At 44.6% G+C, this 22566-nt stretch overlaps 1 protein-coding gene across 1 annotated transcript in view; it reads left to right on the top strand.

Moving 5' to 3' along the window:
• The window catches only part of LOC115096270 (ATP-binding cassette sub-family A member 1-like), a 618744-nt gene that overhangs the window by 129761 nt on the left and 466417 nt on the right, over nucleotides 1–22566 (top strand). The window contains exon 8 of the mRNA XM_029610773.1: nucleotides 8821–8937. Within this exon, the coding sequence (XP_029466633.1) occupies nucleotides 8821–8937 (117 nt within the window). The remainder of the gene's footprint in view (nucleotides 1–8820; nucleotides 8938–22566) is intronic.

The raw sequence follows: 22566 nt of genomic DNA, 5'->3' as shown, positions 1-22566 counted from the left end.
GACAATGCTAGGGAAAGGGAGAAAGAGTCAGGGCAGATGCTCGGGAAGAAGGACAAGGCAGGGGATAGATGCTGGGGAAAGGGGGAGGCAGGAAGATGGATGCTGTGAAAGGAGGAAATGAAGAGGGTTGTCAAAGGCAAGGGATAAGAATGGGAAATAAAATATGGATGAGGGAGGATGTGGAGAGGAGGAGATGAGAGACAAAAGAATTGAAGGGTAGGAGATAGAAAAATGAAGTGAAGGCCGAGTCATGGGGCTGATGCTGAGGAAGAGGATAGGGTCAGAAGCAGGGGAAGAGGCAAATCGTCTCAGCGAGGTGGATATTAAGGATGTGCAATTGTTTTTCTCAAATTAGGCAATGTCAACGAAATTGCCTAATTCAGAATGGTTCAGGAGAACCGAAAAATGATAAAACTTTTTCTGAAATTTCGGAAAAATATGAGTTAGTGTGCGCTAACTCCCGATAGTGCGCACTAACCTGAAAATTGGGGCCCCTGAAAAAAAAACACCCCGAACCGCAGGAAAAATGAAATTCCCATGGGGGGGGGGCCCCCAAAATGAAGCCCAACATGAAATTTTTACCTGAAGCACATCTCTAGTGGATACTCAAAGGCCATTTAGGGCCTTATTTTCTAAGGCTATCGCAGGCTTGCGCTAACAGCGCAAGCCTGCGATAGATAGCGATGGTAGCGCACGCCTGCGCTACCTACATCGAGGCGGAGTTGGCCCCGGAAGAGGAGGAGTCGGGGCATCACCGGGGCCGACCCTGCGAGGACGGCGTGGACAGCGAAAAGGTAAGGAGCCTTTTCGCTGCCTATTTCTCACCCAATAACTTCACCTTTTGTGGTGTAGTTATTCGGCGCGATGCCGGCATCGATTGCACCGCGGCGGTGTGCTCGCTGCCGGCTAGCGCAGGACCGCCCCCCGCCTCCTGTGACCACCGGATTTTCTAAGTTCTGCGAATTTAGAAAATCCAGCCCTTAGATGGATAACTAAATAGCTATCTGTCTAAATGGCAAAACTGGAATATTTATAGAATTATAAGTCGGGGGCATTCTGGGGGTGGGTGGGAGGCATAAGTAAACCAGCTAAGTCTGGTTTACTTATGCAGCTAATTCTGGTTATGCTGCTGGCTTTTCTTAAAGTTAAGCGTTAATCATGAGTAACTAGGTGATACTCAATCGCTGACAAAATTATATATTTTTTAAAACGTTTATAAGAGCTGTATTAAATTTTTAAGAATTTACCTTCATGAACCTACACTCCGTGGAACTGTATAATTTCCAAAGAGAAAACTTTTCAAAAACTCAGAAAATATATTTATGGAATGGGAGGGAGGTTTCATATTCAGTGTAGGTGTCTCCGCACCAATATGTGATTGGTTATAATCATCAACCTGCCTCCTCCTCCGTAAGAGATTTTTTTGAAACAAAACTTTTTTTGTGAAAGTCCAAGTGAAAAATCAGGTTCTTCCGTGGCACTGTAGACATTAATCTTTCTTGCTAAACAAATCAGTGCAAGCTATTATACTCGATGTAAATTTTAAAGCGGGTCCATGACCGACTTCCCAAATTTGTTGGTAGGTAAATATCAAAACTTTAAATACAATCCCGTCATGAACCGTTCATATTTCAGACCATGGTCTTTCTTCAGGGGAATGTGATGACAGTGTGTAACCAACCTCTTAGGGTTCCGACCTCACCACAAAATGATCCTTCATGTCTATTAAATGTGGTTTACCGCCTCGTGTTGGTTCTTCTCTGTCGCGGGCCACCGGAAGATTCTTCCGTCGGGGCCACCGGAAGATTCTTCTGGTGGCCCGCGACGGAGAAGAACCAACACGAGGTGGTAATTGCAATATGTGATCAAATTTCCTGTATCCTTTTAGGAGTCTTGCTGCAGCATTTTGTAGAAGTTGTAGTTTTTTTTAATAAGACCTTTAGGTGCTCTGAGTAGGAGAGTTGCAGTAGTCTAAGTATGAAAAAATTAGGGTTTGTAGTACTGTTTGGAAATGTGCATAAGTCAGCAAAGGTTTCAGTCTATGTAGTAATCACAGTTAGCATAGCCTGATTTGATTAATTTGTTTACGTGTTTTTCCATAGTTAGGTTCTCTCAATCTGTACTCTTTAGTCCTATACTTGGTCTGAGGGTGTGATATTTAAGTTACCCAGGTCAAGTGTCTGTGGGGTGTTACTGGAGGATTTCTTCTTAACTAAATAATTTCAGTTTTTTAGTGTTTAAAGATAGTCTTAAGATTGGATAGTTCATGTTGGATAGACTTCATGGGGTAGATTTTATAAATTTACGCACGTGCGTACTTTTGTTCGTGCACCAGGCGCGAACAAAAGTACGCTGGATTTTATAAGATACACACGTAGTTGCGCATATCTTATAAAATCCGGGGTCAGCGCGCGCAAGGGGGTGCACATTTGTGCAACCTGCATGCACAGAGCCCGGCGCGCGCTGCCTGTTCCCTCCGAGGCCGCTCTGAAATCGGAGCGGCCTCGGAGTGAACTTTCCTTCCACCTCCCCTCACCTTCCCCTCCCTTCCCCTACCTAACCGATCCCCCTGGCCCTATCTAAGCCCCCTCTACCTTTGTTGGCAGATTTACGCCTGCCGAAACTAGGTGTAAATCTGCACACGCCAGCAGGCTGCTGGAGCGCCATCACCCGATCCAAGGGCTGGTCCGGAGGCCTTGACCACGCCCCCGGGCTGGAATCATGCCCCCAACATGCCCCACCCCAAAATTTGTGCCGCCCACCCGACACGCCCACGACACGCCCCCTTTGCAAACCCCCAGGACTTACGCGCATCCCGGGGCTTGCGCGCGCTGCCGAGCCTATGCAAAATAGGCTCAGTGCACGCAGGGGGGGTTTGGGGTAGGTTTTCGGGGGGTACACATGTATCTTACTTGTGTACCCCTTTGAAAATCTACCCCCATGTGTGATGCCAGTGTCCATACTGTATTTTCAACAGAAATGGTGCATGGTATATAGTAGGGATGTTTCTGCCTGCAGCAGAAAATTTCGTATTTCCCGTAGTTCGGGCCTTTAAAATTCAGGGTGACCCAAATTTTGTTTTAGTGTATATGTTCGATGTAATTTCTAACTTTAGTTCTCTGTAAACCGACGCGATATGTACTAGTATATGAACATCGATATATAAAAGCCTTTAAATAAATACATAAATAAACTCTCATTAGTGCGCACTAAATCCGAAAAAATATTTTTCCAGAAATTTCGGGAAAAATTCCTTTGGGTTTTGGGTTCCCCGAACCAGGACAAAAGCACATCCTTAGTATATAGAACTGAATGTCATTGGCATATAGATAGAAGGCAATTTCTAGATCAGATAGTAATTTACATAGTGGAAGCATGTAGATGTTGAATAGAGTTGAGGTTAGTGCTGAACCCTGGGGGAAACCAGTGTTGATTGGGAAGGTGTCAGAAATATGGTTGCCCAGTTTGACTTGGAATTTCCTTTTGATAAAAAGGAGATGAACCACTTCTTTACATTGCCATCAGTTCCGATATTTCTCAGCTGATGGCATAGAAGGGCATAGTCAACTTTGTTGAAGGCAGCCAAGAGGTCAGTTGGCACCAGGATATAAGATTCATAGGTCAAAGAAGTACAGACTGCATTCTGGCATGTGTTTAACTGGTTATTGGAAATGAAGGAGGTTCCAGGAGACTGGAGAACAAATATATGGTGAGCCATGGGATCAGAGGCAATGACCTATTGTGGATGGGTAACTTGGCTTTTCAAACAGGCCTTTGCATAATACCACACACCCATGTATGCACACTCCACATTGTATTAATTAATGCTACTGCTTTAACCTTTTCTACGTAAGTGTTCATTTAATTTATCTATTTGCCTTGCCCCTCATTTTATGCTCATCTAAATATCAACCTTATTTAAACTTGTTGCAATCCGCCTTTATGGACTTGTGATTTTATCTTTCCCTGTTGCCATTCATTATTTATGTTATTGTTATTATTCCAGCAGTTCCATGTAAATCTCATACGTTGTTGTTATACTTGTTTTATGTAAACCAATGTGATGTTCAAACAATTGTCAGTATAAAAAAACTTTAAAATAAATAGATAAAACTCAGGAAACAGAGGGTAGAACTACATAGTTTTCTTTTTCTTTTTTTTTTCTTTTTTTTTAATTTATAATTTATTAAAATGTTTTCACATTTATTACAATCATGAAAAAATATAACTCTCATGCCCTATATCCATAAAAATCAAAACAATGTTACTGATGTAATTTCCCATATTTTGCATAACCATAATTGGGGGAGACATTTTAAATAATATTAACATAGATATACAACAGAATGTTTATATATACTCATAATAAACTCATAGGGGAGGAAGTGGAGTATTTTAATTTATCTGAACGTCAGTCTCCAAAATCTCTGCTTGAACCTTATCAGTTAAAAATGTTTCCAAATGTGTCGGATCACTAAATCCAAACTTCTTCCATTGATAATTAACAAAACAAGTACAGGGGAATTTTAAGAAAAACGTGGCACCTAGTGCCACCACTCTAGCCTTTAAGGAAAGAAAGTATTTCCTTCTAGCCTGGGTGGCACGGGCCACGTCCGGGAATATTTGGATTTTCTGTCCACAGAAGGAAACATTTCTATTTAGAAAATACTTTTTGAATAGAACATCCTTGTCCAACTCTGCAATAAAGGAGACAAACAAAGTTGCCCTATTTTCAATAATGTCCAATGACTCTTCAAGAAATGTTGTCACTCCCGAGGTTGCATCTCTATTCTGTACAGAATTAGATGCAACCTTTTTTGTGAAATAATATATTTTAGACAACCTGGGAATATCTTTTTCTTCATAACTTAATATCTCCTTTAAAAAATTTTTAAACATCTCCATGGGGGATAATAACCGTGTTATAGGGAAATTAAGTATTCTCAAATTTTTAATTTTCAATAAGTTTTCTGTAGCCTCAATTTCTCTATGCATGGGTAGACTATCCCTCATGAAGACGCCTTCAGAATTAACCAATAATTGCATCTTAGTATTCATACCTGTAATATTCTTTTCACAATCCTCTATCTTTTTCTTTTGTTCTACTAAAGCAGTTCTATTGTCATTTATCACAGATGACAGAGTACTATTCATCATATTTATATTTTTGTCAAGCTTTGATATCATACACCATAAATCTGACAAAGTAATATTTTCTGGAGCTATACCAGTATTACTCTCATTAGAAATTGAAGGTAGGGCTAATACTGGATTTACTAAAGGCAATACTTTTACCCCTTTGGGTTTTTTGGCCTGTATGAGGCCTGAATCCCTCCTGTCAGGTCCTACCATGTTTCTAGCCATCTCAGCTAATGGGGAGCTGGATGGCTGAGGTGGAGATGTCGGTCCCTCGCCTGGACTTAAAGAGGCTTGAGAAATTCCTCCCAAACTGTCCATTTCTGGCGCTTCCATCTGTCTTAAAACATGATGGTCCATCGGGCCTCTTCTTTGTTGACTTGAGACAGGTGAGGAGGTGAAAACCTTCGCCTTCCTTTTCCTCCCCATTAAGGAATGATAAGGAAGTTAGAGTTCCGTCCAGACTCCAGACTTCTCCGGACTAAGCCGGACCAAGCCGCGCGCGCCCATGGCTGCGGTGCGCCGCCGAAGTTAAGGGGGCTAACCCCGCCTCCTCCACATCATCCAGCTGCGCCGATCTCTCTCTCACATGCAAGATACAAATCGCAGGGCCCACAGCTGGTAAGTCTGAAGTCAATCGAAGGACCCCTCTCCGCTTCCTGCCCTCGCTCCCTGGACTTGCGCCGCCGAAGTTAAGGGGGCTAACCCCGCCTCCTCCACATCATCCAGCAGCGCCGATCTCTCTCTCTCACCTGCAAGATACAATTTGCAGGGCCCACAGCTGGGTAAGTCTGAAGTCAATCGAAGGAACCCTCTCCACTTCCTGCCCTCGCTCCCCGGACTTGCGCCACTGCGACGCCGAAGTTAAGGGGGCTAACCCCGCCTCCTCCACGTCATCCAGCGACACCGATCTCTCTCTCAACTGCAAGATACAATTCGCAGGGCCCACAGCTGGGTAAGTCTGAAGTCAATCTAAGGAACCCTCTCCGTTTCCTGCCCTCGCTCCCCCAGAACTACATAGTTTTCTGAATGGAGAAAGGTCATTAGTGGAATGCCCAGAGGTCTGTATTAGCATATTCATAAATGATCTGGAGAAAGGAACCATGAATGAGGTGACCAATGTTGCAGTTGACAAAAATTATTTTGAGTAATTAAAACGGCAGCGGATTGTGAAGAACTGGAGAAGAATCTTGTGAGACTAGGACACTCGGCTTCTAAATGGCAAATGGAATTTAATATGAAGAAATGCAAAGCAATGCATTTAGAGAAAAAATAATCCCAACTATAAGAACAGGATGCTGGTTTCCATTGTAGGAGTCACAAACCAGAAAAAGGACCTTGAATCCATCTGGACAATACCTTGAAATCTTTAGCTCAATGTGTGGCAGCATTTGAAATGGCAAATATAATGTTAGGCATTATTTGGTATGGAACAGATAATAAAACTGAGAATAGCATAATGCCTTTGTATATATCCATGGTATGACCACATCTTGGGTATTGTGCTCTGGTCACTTTGGGGGCAATATTCAGCCACTGTGCAGCTCAGCTAGTTAGCTGGATAAACTTACCTGGCTATCTTAAAGTTAGCCAAATATGTTTATCTGGCTAACTTTAGGATTGACAAAACTCAAGAGAAGAAACTCTATCGCTGATGAAGATATTAAATTCTGAAAAATAATTCTATGTTTATCTGTATTTTTGAAAAATGTTTTTACCACCTACACTCAGTGGAAATTATATTTTAACAATCTTGTCACTGGGTTCAAATAATATATATTAATGGAGTAGGAGGGAGGTTTCATATACTGTGTAGGTGTCCCCGCACCACTACTTAGTGGTTATAATCATCAACCACCCTCCTCCTCTGTGATGATATTTTTAAAGAAACTTTTGTATTTTTGTGTACACATGTCCCTCTGACTTCAGACTCTTCCATGGCTTGATGATCAATGAGTTTACTTATAATATAAACGTTTGTTTAAAGCTGCAAGGTTGAAAGTCAATTTTTAAGGAGGGTATAAGTCCGACTTCCCAAATGTGTTGGTAAGTGGTGTCCAACCTCTAATGATCCCGACACGAACTGTCCATGTTTCAGACGTAGGTCTTTCCTCAGGGGAATATATTAATGATGGATAAACCAACTTTATGGGGTCCCAACCTCTTCACTCGATAATACCTCTGATGATTCTGGTATGTTGCCTCGTGATGATCTTACTCTGTCAAGAGCCTCCGAAGAATCAAAAATACAGATAAACATAGAATTATTTTTCAGAATTTAATATCTTCATCAGCAATAGAGTTTCTTCTCTTGATTTTTGTTGATTCACCTGTTAGATCGTTGAATTTAGTGGTGACTTCATTGATATAATTGGTCTGTCACAGTTTAACATTAGGATTGGTCAGTGGCAAGACCAGAGTTAGCTGGATAAGATATACAATTAACTGAGTAGCTGAGTTATCTGGATAATTTATCCTCCCTAAAACGCCTTCCACCTGCCCCCTGCCCCTGGAATGCACCTGACTTATCCAGCTAAATTCTAGCCGGATAACTAGTTATCCGGCTAGAATTTATCCTAAGTCTCTAAATATGCCGGGATTTCCATTTAGATGGATAACTTTTCACTTATTCCTCTAAATGGCTTTTGAATATTTACCTCCTCATCTCAAAAAGTGGACATAGAAAAAGGTACAGAGAACGGCGACTGAATTGCTAAAGGGGATGGAAAAGCTCCCTTACTGAGAAAGACAAAACAGAATAGGGCTCTGTAGCTTAGAAAAGAGATGAGAGGGGATATGATTTATAAAATCAAGAGTGAGGTGAAAATGATAAACAGGGAATGTTTATTTACCCTTTTAAGCAACACTAGGAGTAGGGAGCACTCCATGAAACTAGGAATCAGCAGATTTAAAACAAATCACAGGAAGTATTTTTTCACTCAGTGCATGATCAACTTATGGAATCTGTTGTCAGAGGATGGGTCAAAGCAACTAACATAGGGGGGTTCAGAAGAGGATTGGACAATTTCTGAAGGTAAATCCTAAACAGTTATTAGTCAGGTAGAGTTGGGAAAACCAGTGTTTATCCTTGGGAATGTGATAAAAGAAATAAATGTACTATTGAGGATTTGATGGGTCCTTCAATACGACATGCTTGCCTCACTGAGACGAGAGAGAGAATATTTACAGTCACTGCACTTATGGTTTGGAATGTGCTTCCTGTCGAGTTATGTCTTTCTACCTATTCAAAGATTTCAAGTTTTTACTTAAGACACTGTGTATTGTGAAAGAGATAATGAGTTGAGAGATATATGGGAAATTTAAAGTAAATTAAGTCTAGAATGCTCAGCCAGAAAAGCTTACATTAGAACTTTTAGCAGAAGGAGTTTATGCAAATAGGTTAAAATCACATAATGGGTGATAGTGGTATTGGACTGAAAACAATACCTCAATATTATAATATACTGCCAAATACATTATTTGTCCTTTCAGATTTCATGATAGGTAAATCATCTTTAAATGGCATTATCCATGCATAATTGTTTGGATTTGGCACTTGAATAGCTTAGAGCCTATAACATACAATAGAAGTGTTTTAATGTGTTTGTTGTATTTACCTTGTCTGTATATATGTGGTTTAATTTAAGCTTTTGTTTTTTTACCTTCAAATATTTATTTTTACAGGTCAATATGGAATTCCACGCCCATGGTATTTTCCCTTTACTTTGTCTTATTGGTGTGGAGTTGGAATTAAAACTGAGACTGACACCTCTTTATCTGAATTGGAAACTAACAACAATGGTAAAAAAAAAAATCATATTGCAAAAAATGATAGCATAGCAATTACAAATCTTTCAGTTTTTAAGCCAATCATTGTCTTATGTGCATATAATATTGTGTAATTCCCATTTTATTGTATTTTAAACATGTTTTGGACATAGCAGTTCCATCACATCTAAAAGGCTGTTGACAGGTTAGCCAGATGGCTCAGTGGCAGTGCTGTATAGTATTATGCAGAAGATCCCCAGTTTGATCCCAGAATTGGATCTTCTGCTTTCTAGGTTGGTTAGGGCTGGGGAGGCAGTGTTCACAGCCCCCTGGGAAGAGAGATTTGTAGTTATTATGTAAGGGTGATACCTAGTGGCCCAGTGGATTTTAGGTACATGGCTCCTGGCTCAAAGCTGCTACTGTAGTGACAAGACTAGGTGTGCATATGTGGCGAGATATTAAATAGGGGAAAGATATAAAAAAAAAATGAACAGTCACTGATACTTGCTAGGGGTAACCAAGAAATTATTAAATTACAAAAAGATTGATCACAAAGTCAAACAAAATAACTTAGCAACACACTAATATTTTATTATATCTATGGTAAATACAAACAATGCAATTATAAATCATTTTTACTGAATTATAATTTGAACTTTCAATTACAGGAATCCATCACCCACAGCAAGTTGTCTTTTAGAGTTGTAAGACTGAATATCTATGATGCAAAATGCCGCACCATCCAAAAAGATTTTGGCTGACAAGCATATGTCTGAGTCTCAGGACACGAAGGGGGTCATTCTGTAAAGCTATCTTTTGTGGTGTAGTTATTTGGTGCGAAAGCCGGCAGCGATCGCACCGCGGAGGTGCGATCGCTGCCAGCTATCGCAGGACCGCCCCCCGTTACCGCAGGATTCTCTAAGGTCACAGACCTTAGAGAATCCAGGCCTAAGGTTCTTAGCAATTTGTCTACTGTCTTTGAAGATTCTTTTTTTCCACATCTTTTTACCTAAACTCGTGTAGGAAGCAAAACAATCAAGCACTAGCATTCTATTCTCCGAATTATTTCATCAAGTTGCCAATAATGCTGTCTTCATTTGGAAAAAACAGGCCCATAAAGAGCTGGGTCACAGCAGAATATTCCCAAGAACCTTCTTTATGATGGTGGTGAACAGATAGCTCATCAATGGAGAACCATCTGTTTGACTAAGAAATTGAGGATCACCACAAGTTCAAATCTCAGAAAAAGCAATTGGTCACTGGGCATAAAAAATCCTCACCCACTAGACACAATGTTATAACTTATGATCCATTCTAGCACTAGGAAATATTCACCTTGACCTGCAAGTGGTTATTTTTTGCACTTGAATGTGGGGTGATTGGCTATGCAGGATGAGCAAATGTGCAGGAACTTACATTCAGGAAAGATGCAGGCAGACTTTTTGTATCTAATAGTTAGTGCACCTTGGGAAGCAAACAACAGAGTTCTAAAACCATAACCATCAACTCAAAAGAACTTGTATAAAATGTTGATCATTCTCCTATTGTAATCTGAAGTGGATACTGACAAAAACTTCTTTCAGGAACTGGTATCATATTAATACAATAAATGCCATCCTTCTGGCTATGTGGTAAACTTTAATCATTTACTAGACCCTCCTCATCAACCTTTTCATTAAGATTTTGTAACTTGTATCCTTTAAACCAGCAGATAACTATTTCCTTTTTATTTCCGTTTAATTATGCAAATAAAAAGCTTTAACAAAAACATTTTACTTATCTTCTTTCTTGTGTTTGATGTCCTCCATGCTGATGTGTAAAGTTTTTGTATTTCACAGCATTACAAATCAGCATGATGGACATCAAACGCAAGGAAGAAGATAAGTAAACTAAAAATGAAATGTTTTTATTTGCATAATTAAAATAAAATAGAAAAGGAACTAGTCATCTGTTAGTTTAAAGGATACAAGTTACAAAATCTTAATGAAAAGGTGGATGTACAGTGACTTGTAAATGATTAAAGTTTACCACATAGCCAGAATGATGGTATTTATAGTATGAGAATGATACCAGTTCATGAAGGAAGCTTTTGTCAATATCCACTGCAGATTTTTTGTACCACCAGCCTACCTTACAGTACCTGAATGTATCCACTTTGAAGTGCCCAAAAATTGGAATATAAACTAAATAAATAAATACATCTTGCCTGCTGGCAGCAGGTTTACCCTGTCCTGTTGGCTCATTTGGCCTTGAAATTGCAGTGGAACACCCCCTTAATCCATGAGTCTGTTCTGATGCATCCAAACTAACAATATGTAATCCCACCCCTTTTCTCGGGGTCACCTTTGGAGGCTGCAGAGTTGGTGAGTGACTACTGCAGCTGCGGGTCAGTATCTTGCCACCAAGAATGACCAGCGGAAACCAGAAAAGTCTCTGGGAGGCCTAAGGGAAGACTTACTATACTATCACAGAGTCCAATGGTTGGTCCCAAATAAAGAAAATGTATTAAAAGTCCAAGAACATAATCCAAAGAAGGGATTGTCCCACAAAGCAATCCACAGAAATAAGCTATTGTGGAGATTCTTTCTGCTGTGCAAAATGCATCGATAAAACAATGAAATGTTAAAATAATTAGTTTTTCATCTAACAGCTTTTGAATGGCAGAGTTGAAAAAAGCACAATATTTGAAGTTGAATCTTGTCGGAAACCTATCTAGTGATAAAAAAAATTCAGAAATTGCATCTAGCAAAATTGATTCATACCGATTTAAAAAAAACAAGAACAACATTTTCTTAAAAAAAAACAAAAAAAAAAAACCCCTGATGCAGCCACTGTGTGAAACTCAGCCAGAGTTGGGCTCTGTTTAAATATATGTGCCAATAAATATCTTCAAGCCAAGGCGATTGGTCTGTCTTGCTTCTGTTTGCCTTAAAAGTTCAAGGTACACAATTCTTCATAAAGAGAAATCTTCAGTTGAATCACAGGATACAGTCCAATACTCAAACAAGCAAATCAGTAGAAACATGTTTCTTCAAATACCTTTCTTTGAGGAAGAAATCAAACAAAAATCCCACATAACCCCAAGGTCTCCTAGGTAGCATGAGTCATCTTTTTTCATGGAGCTTCTCCAGCAAGGACAGTATCCCTTTGACTTCAGGGTCCTCCTACTGGATGGCTTAGGAATTTTTCAGCTTCTTCAAAATTTTAACAATTATCTCTCAGACTCCAACTCTCTCCCCTCAAGATGCCTAAAACAGAACCTTAAATAACCTTCCATCAAATACCCATCCCCTCCTTAGAAGGCAAGTACTGCCTATAATTCTACCTTTCCTGGCGTGTAGCCAGATGGACTCAGAACAAATGGGATGGTATCCGCGTGCTAGCAGTTGGAGGCGGATCTGACGTCAGCACGGGGGTGTATATATCCCCACAGGAAGTGTAGCTATTCAGTAATTTCCGTCTCCAAAGCAGTTTGGAGTGCCTGCACGCTAGTTGAGCGTGCTTTCCAAGACTATTTTAATTTTTCTCTTTTCTTATCATTCTAGATTCTACTTTGTGTTTCCTGTCTATTCGACTTTAGAGCCCCGCGCTCCTGCGATAGATACCTAAGGGTTCCTCCCCCAGTTGAGCTCCCGGGGTGATTGCCGTGCTCCCCCGGCGGTGGAAGTCCTCGGTCCTGCCGAAGCGCGGCAGTGACACAGCCCCCGGGCGAGTTCGGGTGAGGCATACGAGGCCCTCGGTCCCAGCATGGACGAGGTAGTGGGTGCATATCCTCAATTGCGGCGGTGAGGTGGTCCCTTCCCCCGCAGCCGGAGACCGCCTGTGTTCCAGCCGGGAAGCGCCGAAGTGGTAAGGAGTACATCTCTTCCTACGGGTCTCCGAAGCGCAGAGGATCGGCGGCGTGGCACGCCGTGGAGGACGCCATTGTGGGGCCTTGCTCAGGTACTCTGCGCCCGTAATAGGCGCGGCTTTCTTCCTCCTTGGGCGTATATGGCTTTGTTTCGGTGAATTGCTGACCGCTTATTACTGAAAGCTTATTGAATGCCAATTGAGCGTATATTGCTGATCGCTTATTGCTGAAAGCCTATTGACTGCAAATTGAGCGTATATTGCTGACCGCTTATTGCTGAAAGCCTATTGAATGCCAATTGTGCGTATATTGCTGACCGCTTATTGCTGAAAGCCTATTGAATGTAAATTGAGCGTATATTGCTGATCGCTTCTTCCTGAAAGCCTATTGAATGCAAATTGAGCGTATATTGCTGACTGCTTCTTGCTGAAAGCCTATTGAATGCAAATTGAGCATATATGACTAACCGCTTATTGCTGAAAGCCTATTGAAGGCCATTGAGTGTATATTGCTACCTGCATATTGCTGAGTGCCTATTGTATGCCATTGAGCTGGTTTCTTGGCCGCCTATTGCTGTGCACACGTTGAGCGCCGGTTGTATTAAGCACCTATTGCTGCCGCATATTGTTGCTGTGCGCCTGCTGTATTAAGCGCCTATTGCTGCCGCATATTATTATTGAGCGCCTATTGTGTTAAGCGCCTAATGCTGCCGCATGTTATTATTGAGCGCCTGTTGTATTATGCGCCTATTGCTGCCGCATATTATTATTGAGCGCCTGTTTTATTAAGCGCCTATTGCTGCCGCATATTATTATTGAGCGCCTGTTGTATTAAGCGCCTCTGGCTGCCGCATATTATTATTGAGCGCCTGTTGTATTAAGCGCCGGTTGCTGCCACATCCTTTTATTGAGCGCCTGTTGTATTAAGCGCCTATTGCTGCCGCATATTATTATTGAGCGCCTGTTTTATTAAGCGCCTATTGCTGCCGCATATTATTATTGAGCGCCTGTTGTATTAAGCCCCTATTGCTGCCGCATATTATTATTGAGCGCCTGTTGTATTAAGTGCCTCTGGCTGCCGCATATTATTATTGAGCGCCTGTTGTATTAAGCGCCGGTTGCTGCCACATCCTTTTATTGAGCGCCTGTCGCATTCAGCGCATATTGTTCAATGGATCAGAACACTGCAGAGTCTTCAGCGACGGCGCCGACTGCTTCAGGCATTGCAGCCCTTGGCCTCTGCTCTGCATGCCAGCTTAGGGCCACGCGCAGTGATGGGCCAGACTCTCTATGAGCCCAATGTGAGGAGGCCGTGCGGCCCTCAGGCCAGGACCGGTCTCAGCCACAATTTGTGGACAGTTCCCCAGGGGCTACCCCGGAGTTAGGGGGCAGGCTCGACCAATCAGGAATCCCAGGGGAGCTTGTACCCCGGCGATTAGAGGCTGCTTCCATTTCCTGGGTGGATCTCTTTAAGGGGATTCATGCCTTCGTACAGATGCAAACGGCTTCCCGTCCAGGCCCTGCGGTTCCTGCTGTTCCTGTGGTTCCTGTGGTGGCTGCGCCTGCGGCGGCTGCTGTGACTGCTGTTGCGGTGGCGGCTCCTGCGGATCCAGTTCCTGGACCCTCACGACTTTATCGCGAGCAGGACTTCCCACCAATGGACAGTCCAGATCAGTCAGACCAGGAGGTCTCACCGGACGAGTCCAAACTCCCGGACAAGGGGGACCTTCCTCCGGGGACTGAGCCATATAGAACCATGAGGCGGTTCTTCCCTAAAGAGGATCTCTCTGACCTGGTATCTCAGTGCCTGGCGGAATTGGATATTACAGGTCCCAGCGCTTCGGTACCCTCTGCGCAGAACCCCCTGCTGGAAGGTCTTCGCCCTACAGCCCGCCATTTTCCATTCTTACAAGCGGCGCAACAACTGATCGATTTAGAATGGGCAGCACCAGCGGCTGCCTTCAAAGGGGGTTGGGCTCTGAAGAGCATGTACCCATTGGCACCGGCTATCTAGGACCTGCTGGCGTGCCCTCAGGTGGACGCCTTGATTAGCACTGTGGTCAAGCGCACTACCATTCCAGTTGAAGGGGGGACGGCCCTCAGGGAGCCTCATGACCGGCGACTGGATGCCATTCTGAGACAGGCCTTTGAGGTGGCAGCTTTATCTTTGCGGATCGCCACCTGCTGCACGGTGGTGACACGTGCCTGTTTGTCACAGGTTAGAAACAATGCTCCAGCGGCGGACATGGAATCCGCTCTTTCGTTCCTTACAGATGCGGCATCTGACCTGGTTCGGACAACAGCTAAAGGGATTTCATCCTCCATAGCTGCCAGGAGGCAGCTCTGGATCCGGAGATGGTCAGCTGATGCGCCTTCTAAGTCACGCCTCACCAGATTGCCCTTTAAGGGCTCTTTTCTATTTGGCAGCGACCTTGATAAACTGGCCAGTGCATGGGGTGCCTCTCCAGTGCACAGATTGCCGGAAGATCGGTTCAGAAGGGGCCAGCGAGCCTTTCCAAGGCCCTCCAGGGGCAGGAGTTCCCAGCGTTTCGTTCCTTACAGGGGTCGCTACCAGGCACCACGTCCTCCGGCCAGGAATCAGTCCTTTCGGACCAAGCAGCGCAAAAGGGGAGTGGGCCCGGGCTCGGGTCCCGGCCGCGCCTCCCAATGAGAATCCGCCGATTCATCTGGGGGACGGAGCCATAGAGGGCAGGTTAACCCTCTTCTACCCTAGATGGGTCAAGATTACATCGGACCAGTGGGTCCTCGCCGTTATCCGGGAGGGATATTATCTGGAATTTCATCATCTCCCCCCGGACAAGTTTGTGGAATCTTCATGTCCCATACACAAGAAGGCAGCATTGGAAGCTACCCTGGCAAGGCTCCTGTCCTTGAAAGCCATCATCCCAGTACCTGCCTGGGAAGTGAATTCTGGACATTATTCCATTTATTTCATGGTACCCAAGAAAGGGGGTACCTTTCGGCCTGTCCTGGACCTCAAGTCAGTCAATCAATACTTACGGGTACCGAGGTTTCGCATGGAAACTCTACGGTCCGTCAAGGCCGCAGTACAGCCAGGAGAATTCCTCACGGCATTAGACCTTTCAGAGGCATACCTGCATATCCCGATCCAACCGGATCATCAGCGCTACCTACGCTTCAAGGTTCTAGGCCGCTACTTCCAGTTTCGGGCTCTGCCCTTCGGGTTGGCAACGTCACCACGGACATTCACCAAGGTGGTAGTAGTGGTAGCGGCGGCACTCAGGCGGGAAGGAATACTGGTCCATCCCTACCTAGCGACTGGCTGATCAGGGCGAAATCACGAGAGGAGAGCCTTCGGACAACCGACAGAGTGATAGCCCTTCTGGAAAGCTTGGGCTGGGTAATCAACCTCAGCAAGAGCTGCTTACAGCCTTCCCAGTCACTGGAATACCTGGGAGTACAGTTAGACACCCGGGCAGACACAGTCAGTCTCACAACCAAGAGAAAGTTGAAACTTCAGCAGCGTATCCAGTATTTGATGGGAGCCAGTCGGCCCACAGCCTTGGATTATCTGCAGGTTCTTGGTCTCATGGCATCCACCCTGGAAGTGGTACCTTGGGCGAGGGCCCATATGAGACCTCTACAACATGCCCTGCTCTCTCGCTGGAGCCCCCGTCTACGGAACTACTCCACGCACCTACCTCTACCAGCCAGAGTGCGGACCCAGTTGCGGTGGTGGTTGCAGTCCAACCACATGAGCAGGGGGTCGAAGATGTCCTCACCCACGTGAATCTTGCTCACCACAGATGCCAGCCTGAGCGGCTGGGGAGCACACTGCGAAGAACTCACCGCACAAGGGCGGTGGAACAGAGAAGAGTCAGCGTGGAACATCAACCGTCTAGAGGCCCGGGCAGTCCGATTGGCATGCCTTCGAAGAACATCACTCTGAAGAACAGAGCAGTCAGAGTGATTTCTGACAACGCCACCATGGTGGCATACATCAACCGTCAGGGCGGAACCAGAATCCGACAGGTATCTCTGGAGATCGCCCCTCTGATGACTTGGGTGAATCTTCAGGACATCTCCGCCGTCCACATTGCCGGGAAGGACAATACCACAGCAGACTTCCTCAGCAGAGAAAGCCTAAATCCGGGAGAGTGGCAGCTCTCACCCACGGCCTTCCAGATGATTGTGGATCATTGTGGGATTCCGGACATGGATTTACTGGCGGACAAGTCCAACGCTCAAGTACCCAGATACTTCAGCCGCAAGCGCGACCCGTTCTCACACGGAATCGATGCCCTGGTTCAGCCATGGCCTCCAGGGACTCTACTGTACACCTTTCCTCCGTGGCCTCTGCTAGGTGCTGTCATCCGCAAGATTCAGAGACACCGGGGCCTAGTTCTTCTAGTGGCACCAGACTGGCCAAGAAGACCCTGGTACGTGGACATGAGAAGACTGCTGGCAGGGGAGCCTCTTCCCCTGCCTCCTCTCCGGGACCTTCTACATCAAGGTCCCATTCTTCACGAGGATCCGGCTCAATTATCTCTTACGGTATGGCCCTTGAGAGGGCTAGATTGAAGAAGAGAGGTTACTCGGAGCCCATGATTGATACCCTCCTCCGAGCTCGCAAGTTTTCCACATCCCTCACATATATCCGGATCTGGAGAGTATTTGAAGCATGGTGTGACACTCACGGCACCAATCCACATGCACCCACAATCCCTATTGTGTTGGATTTCCTGCAGGAAGGACTTCAGAAGGGTCTGTCCCTCAGCTCCATCAAGGTTCAAGTGGCTGCGCTGTCTTGCTATGGTCCCAGGAGGGAGGGCAAGACCATCGCCAAGCACCCAGATGTTTCTCGCTTCCTGCAAGGAGTCAAGCATATTCGTCCGCCACTGAAGTGGCCTGTGCCTTTGTGGAACCTCAACCTTGTTTTGGATTTCCTCGCAGGATCCACCTTCAGGCCCCTTCGGGGCCTGTCTCTTCGTTCTCTAACCTTGAAGATGGTGTTCTTGCTGGCTGTATGTTCAGCCCGCTGTATCTCAGAGCTACAAGCATTGTCCTGCCGTGATCCCTTTCTCAGAATCACTCCGGAGGCTATCCATCTTCGTACGGTTCCCTCCTTTCTACCTAAGGTGGTTTCACAGTTTCATTTTAATCAAACCATATCCTTGCCTACCATGGCGGGTCTGAAGAAATCTGAAGAAGGGCGTTTATTACGCCATCTCGACATTGGCAGCTTGCTGCCCAGATATTTGGAACTTACACAAGACCTACGAAAGACGGACCATCTGTTCATCCTGCACAGCGGGAAGAAGCAAGGTGAAGTGGCCTCGCAGCCCACCATCGCCCGCTGGATTAAAGAAGTTGTCAGAGCAGCGTACGTAGAGGCTGGGAAGTCTCCGCCTCTACAGGTCAAGGCTCATTCTACCAGAGCACAAGCGGCATCTTGGGAGGAATCCAGGATGCTATCGCCTGCGGAAATCTGTAAAGCGGCGACGTGGTTCTCCCTCCATACCTTCTCCAGGTTCTACCGTCTGGATGTCCAGGCCAGGGAGGACTCAACATTTGCGAGGGCGGTACTACATGGGCCTCAGGCAGCCTCCCGCCCAGGCTGGTAGTAAAGCTTTTGTACATCCCATTTGTTCTGAGTCCATCTGGCTACACGCCAGGAAATGTTGAGATTACTACCTGATAATCTCCTTTTCCTTGGTGTAGACAGATGGACTCAGCATCCCGCCCAGCTGCCTGCGTACATGGGTTTTCACCGATTCAAGGTAAGCCATGTCATCTGTTTCCATAACAGCGTACACTCTACCAGGTGTCGACGCCTTCCGGTTGGGAATGCTGGCGGTCTCCAGCTACTATCAATCGGTCAGGGGAATCCTGTTTCACTTTTTCACTGAGCGTCAGTACACACATCTATAACAGCTTTTGCAAGGAAGATTACTGAATAGCTATGCTTCCTGTGGGGATATATACACCCTCGTGCTGACGTCAGATCTGTCTCCAACTGCTAGCATGCGGATACTATCCCATTTGTTATGAGTCCATCTGTCTACACTAAGGAAAAGGAGATTATCAGGTAGTAATCTCAACATTATCTCAAATACCATTACCTCATCTCCTGCAAATACCACTTCCTAATCCCCCTTTCTCCCTCCTTAACAGGAAAGATGAGTGTAGTTTGCATGTTCTGCAAAACTAGAACCCTCTGTCCTCTGGATAATCTTGTAGAGAGCAGGAACCCTCTGAGCACACTCTTTAATGAATTTGGATAGCTGGAGCCCTCCAAAATCTTCTACCACACTGCTTGGTGACCTTACTTAGGCTTACAAATATGGACTGTTCATTATTTCTGTCAGCCACAAACTTGTATCCTGGGTACCTAAAGAAATATAGCAATTCTGCTCTGTCTGGTTCCTGAATCACAAATAATTTAATCATACCTGCTCATTACAATTCTTGTGTGAACCCAAAATATTGTCCATGCAGGGGAGTAATGCTACATATTGTGAAGGGTCATGATGCCCAACTGTACTTGCTAGCCAGAAAAACCCTTCAGCCAGTTGAAAATATTCCTTGGCATTCACTTCACATCCTGGAATCTTTCCTTTTCTTCTTCTTCTTCTTCCTCTTATCTTTCTTGTCTTCCTCCTACCCTCAAGTAAAATGTCAAATATCAATATAAACTCTTACAAATTTTCCATATCAGGGATCAGGACATGTATTGTAATGCTACCAAAACCAGCAGAACCCCTATCATATTTCAGACCCATCTCCCAATCTTTCCATAATATATATCCTGCTAGATCCAGACCCAGGCGAGGATCAGAAATTACTAAAAGAAGACGACACAAACTGCTGTTTCTTATTGCACTTTTGCTTGTCCCTTCATATCTTACACAATAGGGTAGATTTTAAAAGCAGCGTGCGTGGTGTACATATGCACGTGCTACCTGGCACGCGCCTATATATGCCTGATTTTATAACATACGCGTGCATGTTATAAAATCCAGGGTCAGCACGCGTAAGGGCGTACACAATTGTGCACCTTGCGCGTGCCGAGCCCGTGCCGAGACGCGCTGCCTTCCCCTGTTTCCTCCCAGGCCGCTCTGCAGGGAACTTCCCTAACCCCCCACCCCACCTTCCCTTCCCCTATCTCCCCCGCCCTTTCCACCCTACCTTTTCTGACTTCAGCCCTGGGGCTGAAGTAAGTTGTGTGCGTCGGCCGAGTGCCTGCGAGTGATCCCAAGCACAGCGGCAAATGGCCGCTGTGCCTGGAGCCTCTGGTCCCACCCCTGGACCGCCCCACCCCTCCCTTGCCCTGCCCACACCACCATCCATTTTTGCAAGCCCCAGGACTTACACGTGTCCTGAGTCTTTATGCTTGTCGCCGGGCCTTTTTAAAATAGGCCCGGCACGCATAACCCTTTTAAAATCCGGCCCAACTAGTTCAAATTCACATTGCCACTACACTCACCTTGATTAATACATGTGTCATGATTTCCCACTTTGTTGACTGTTGAACTCTGGTAGTCATTCTTTATAAAGCTGCTCTCACCAAGCTTCACTTTGAGATGTTCCTGTCTAGTGAAAGAAATCTTGGTTGTCTACAATATATATGTACCACCAGGAACCTGACCTATTTCCTAGGTGCTCCCTGCCTCTCAGTCTTTCTAAATGAATCAACAGTACTAGTATCCATTACCTGTTATTAATTAAGTTTACTTAGAAAATGACCACTGCTATTACTAGCAACAGTAACATGGAATAGACTTAGTTTTTGGGTACTTGCCAGGTTCTTATGGCCTAGATTGGCCACTGTTGGAAACAGGATGCTGGGCTTGATGGACCCTTGGTCTGACCCAGTATGGCATGTTCTTATGTTACTGCTGTGTGATGAAAAATTGTGTGTGACTTAGGGGTAAGAGTTCTCAAATGAGGTCTACTCTCACCCCTATCCTTAAGGAGAGCCTAATTCATCTGAAAAGTAATCAGGTGCTTCAAAATTGGGCCATTGACAATTCAGTGGCAACTGACCCTTGGATACCCCCATTCTGGAACTTTCTCTGACCACTGTGTGATCATTCCCACCATTTCCCATTACCACATGAACTCAGGGACAGAGCCTATCCTCCTCCATCCCCCACCTAACATGGAAACAATGCTTTCATTATGGATATTGACACCCAATGCCTGCATACTGAGAAGTATCATACCAATTGCTGACCTGTCCCTTTCTAAACCCTTTTTCTCCCTGAATTGCTCCATGAGCTCATTGGCAGAAACCCTCAAATGGGCAGTATTATTCCCTGCCAAAAACTTTTCTGCTAGGATCCTACTGTCATGGCCATGCTAAAGGAGAAGCTGCCTTACTATACAATATTCTGGGCTAAGCATGTCCCCTGCCTCCAATGGATCTTCTTAAACAGGTCTTCCCCCAAATAGGACATCCACAATGAACCCGGATGGGCTGTGTTCGAAGCTTTGATGAGACACTGACAGCTGCCTAAACCTAATACGAGATCAGTCTCTGAGATTTCCCCTGACCTTGATCCTCTCTGAATATAGTCCACTCACTTAATATTGCTGATGCAGATCAAATATGGCTCATCCTCTCACAGGTATGCTGGAAATTCCTATTAACATCCATCCATCCTCTCACCTGTATGTAAGCTCCCTTACTCACATCATTGTGCTCCAGTTCATGGTCTGATTCTTTGTGAGATCTACTGCATGTTCTTGAACTCCAACCTCTAACTGCATGACCTGCACTGGTTCTAGTTAAATATTGAATGGTCCCACCAGTACTACCAAACCTCAAGGCAATCTCAGATTATTGCAGATCAGGCATGCAAGGAATAGTGCTATCCCTTTCACATACTGCTGCAAGATTTGCTTTGGGCTCATCTTGTACTCCCAGTTGTCTTATTACTTAAGTCTGCTGACCCAAGCAGGTAAGTAGGGCTGTGGGATGAAGTAGGGACAGTGTTCACTCAGCTCAGTTTTATACCCCACAGAGTCTGGCCCCCTTTCCTGAGAGGATCTATGATCAGCAACTGATCAGCAGCCATTTGGGATCTGCTGGTTGGGTTCAAACCAGATCCTCCACTCCTTTCACCTATGGTGCTGAAGGGTAAGGTTGAACACAGATGGACTGAAAGGGGCTGATGAACCTTTACCCATATTTACCAGGATCCTGTTAGGATTCTGACTTTATAAAATATTCTTAAGCTTTTCACAAGGGATTTTTAAAGGAAATGGTATGTGCTATTCCAAATACAATACACAATGTATTTTTGGGGATATGATTTCAATGTCGTAGAACAAAAGTATGGTATAGTTCTAAACTAGGACTTTGAACTCTGTATTATTAGAGGTTAGAATGATCACAACCAGTTAGTTAATGACTTGGGTCTCTTGTCTGTTTCATAATAATTTTAGTTTATATTAGAAATGCCCCTCCCCGCCCCGACTCCTCCCCCTCCCTAATTTGCATTCTGTCACATGCGAAAAGGCCTATGAGGTAAATATTTAAAAGCATTTAGCCAGCTAATTCAGAAGTTAGCCAGATAAATGAATATTTGGGCACATATCCAAATAAATTCTAGCCACCTACTTTAGGGGCATTACTGTTGCATGACTGGGAGGGGGTGAGTTTGCCAGCTAAGTTGGATCAGACCAAAGAGCTGTCCTGAAGTTCAGTGGCTATAGTTAACTGGCTAACTTTAAGATAGATGACTATGTTCAATAGTGCAGTTTCACTATTGCATGTACCTCCAAAGTTAGCCGGATAAGTTTATCTGGCTAATTTTGCTCACCAGA

Source organism: Rhinatrema bivittatum, chromosome 1, assembly GCF_901001135.1.
Source record: "Rhinatrema bivittatum chromosome 1, aRhiBiv1.1, whole genome shotgun sequence".
Classification (NCBI taxonomy): Eukaryota; Metazoa; Chordata; class Amphibia; order Gymnophiona; family Rhinatrematidae; genus Rhinatrema; species Rhinatrema bivittatum.
This window is presented reverse-complemented; position numbering and strand designations above follow the sequence as displayed.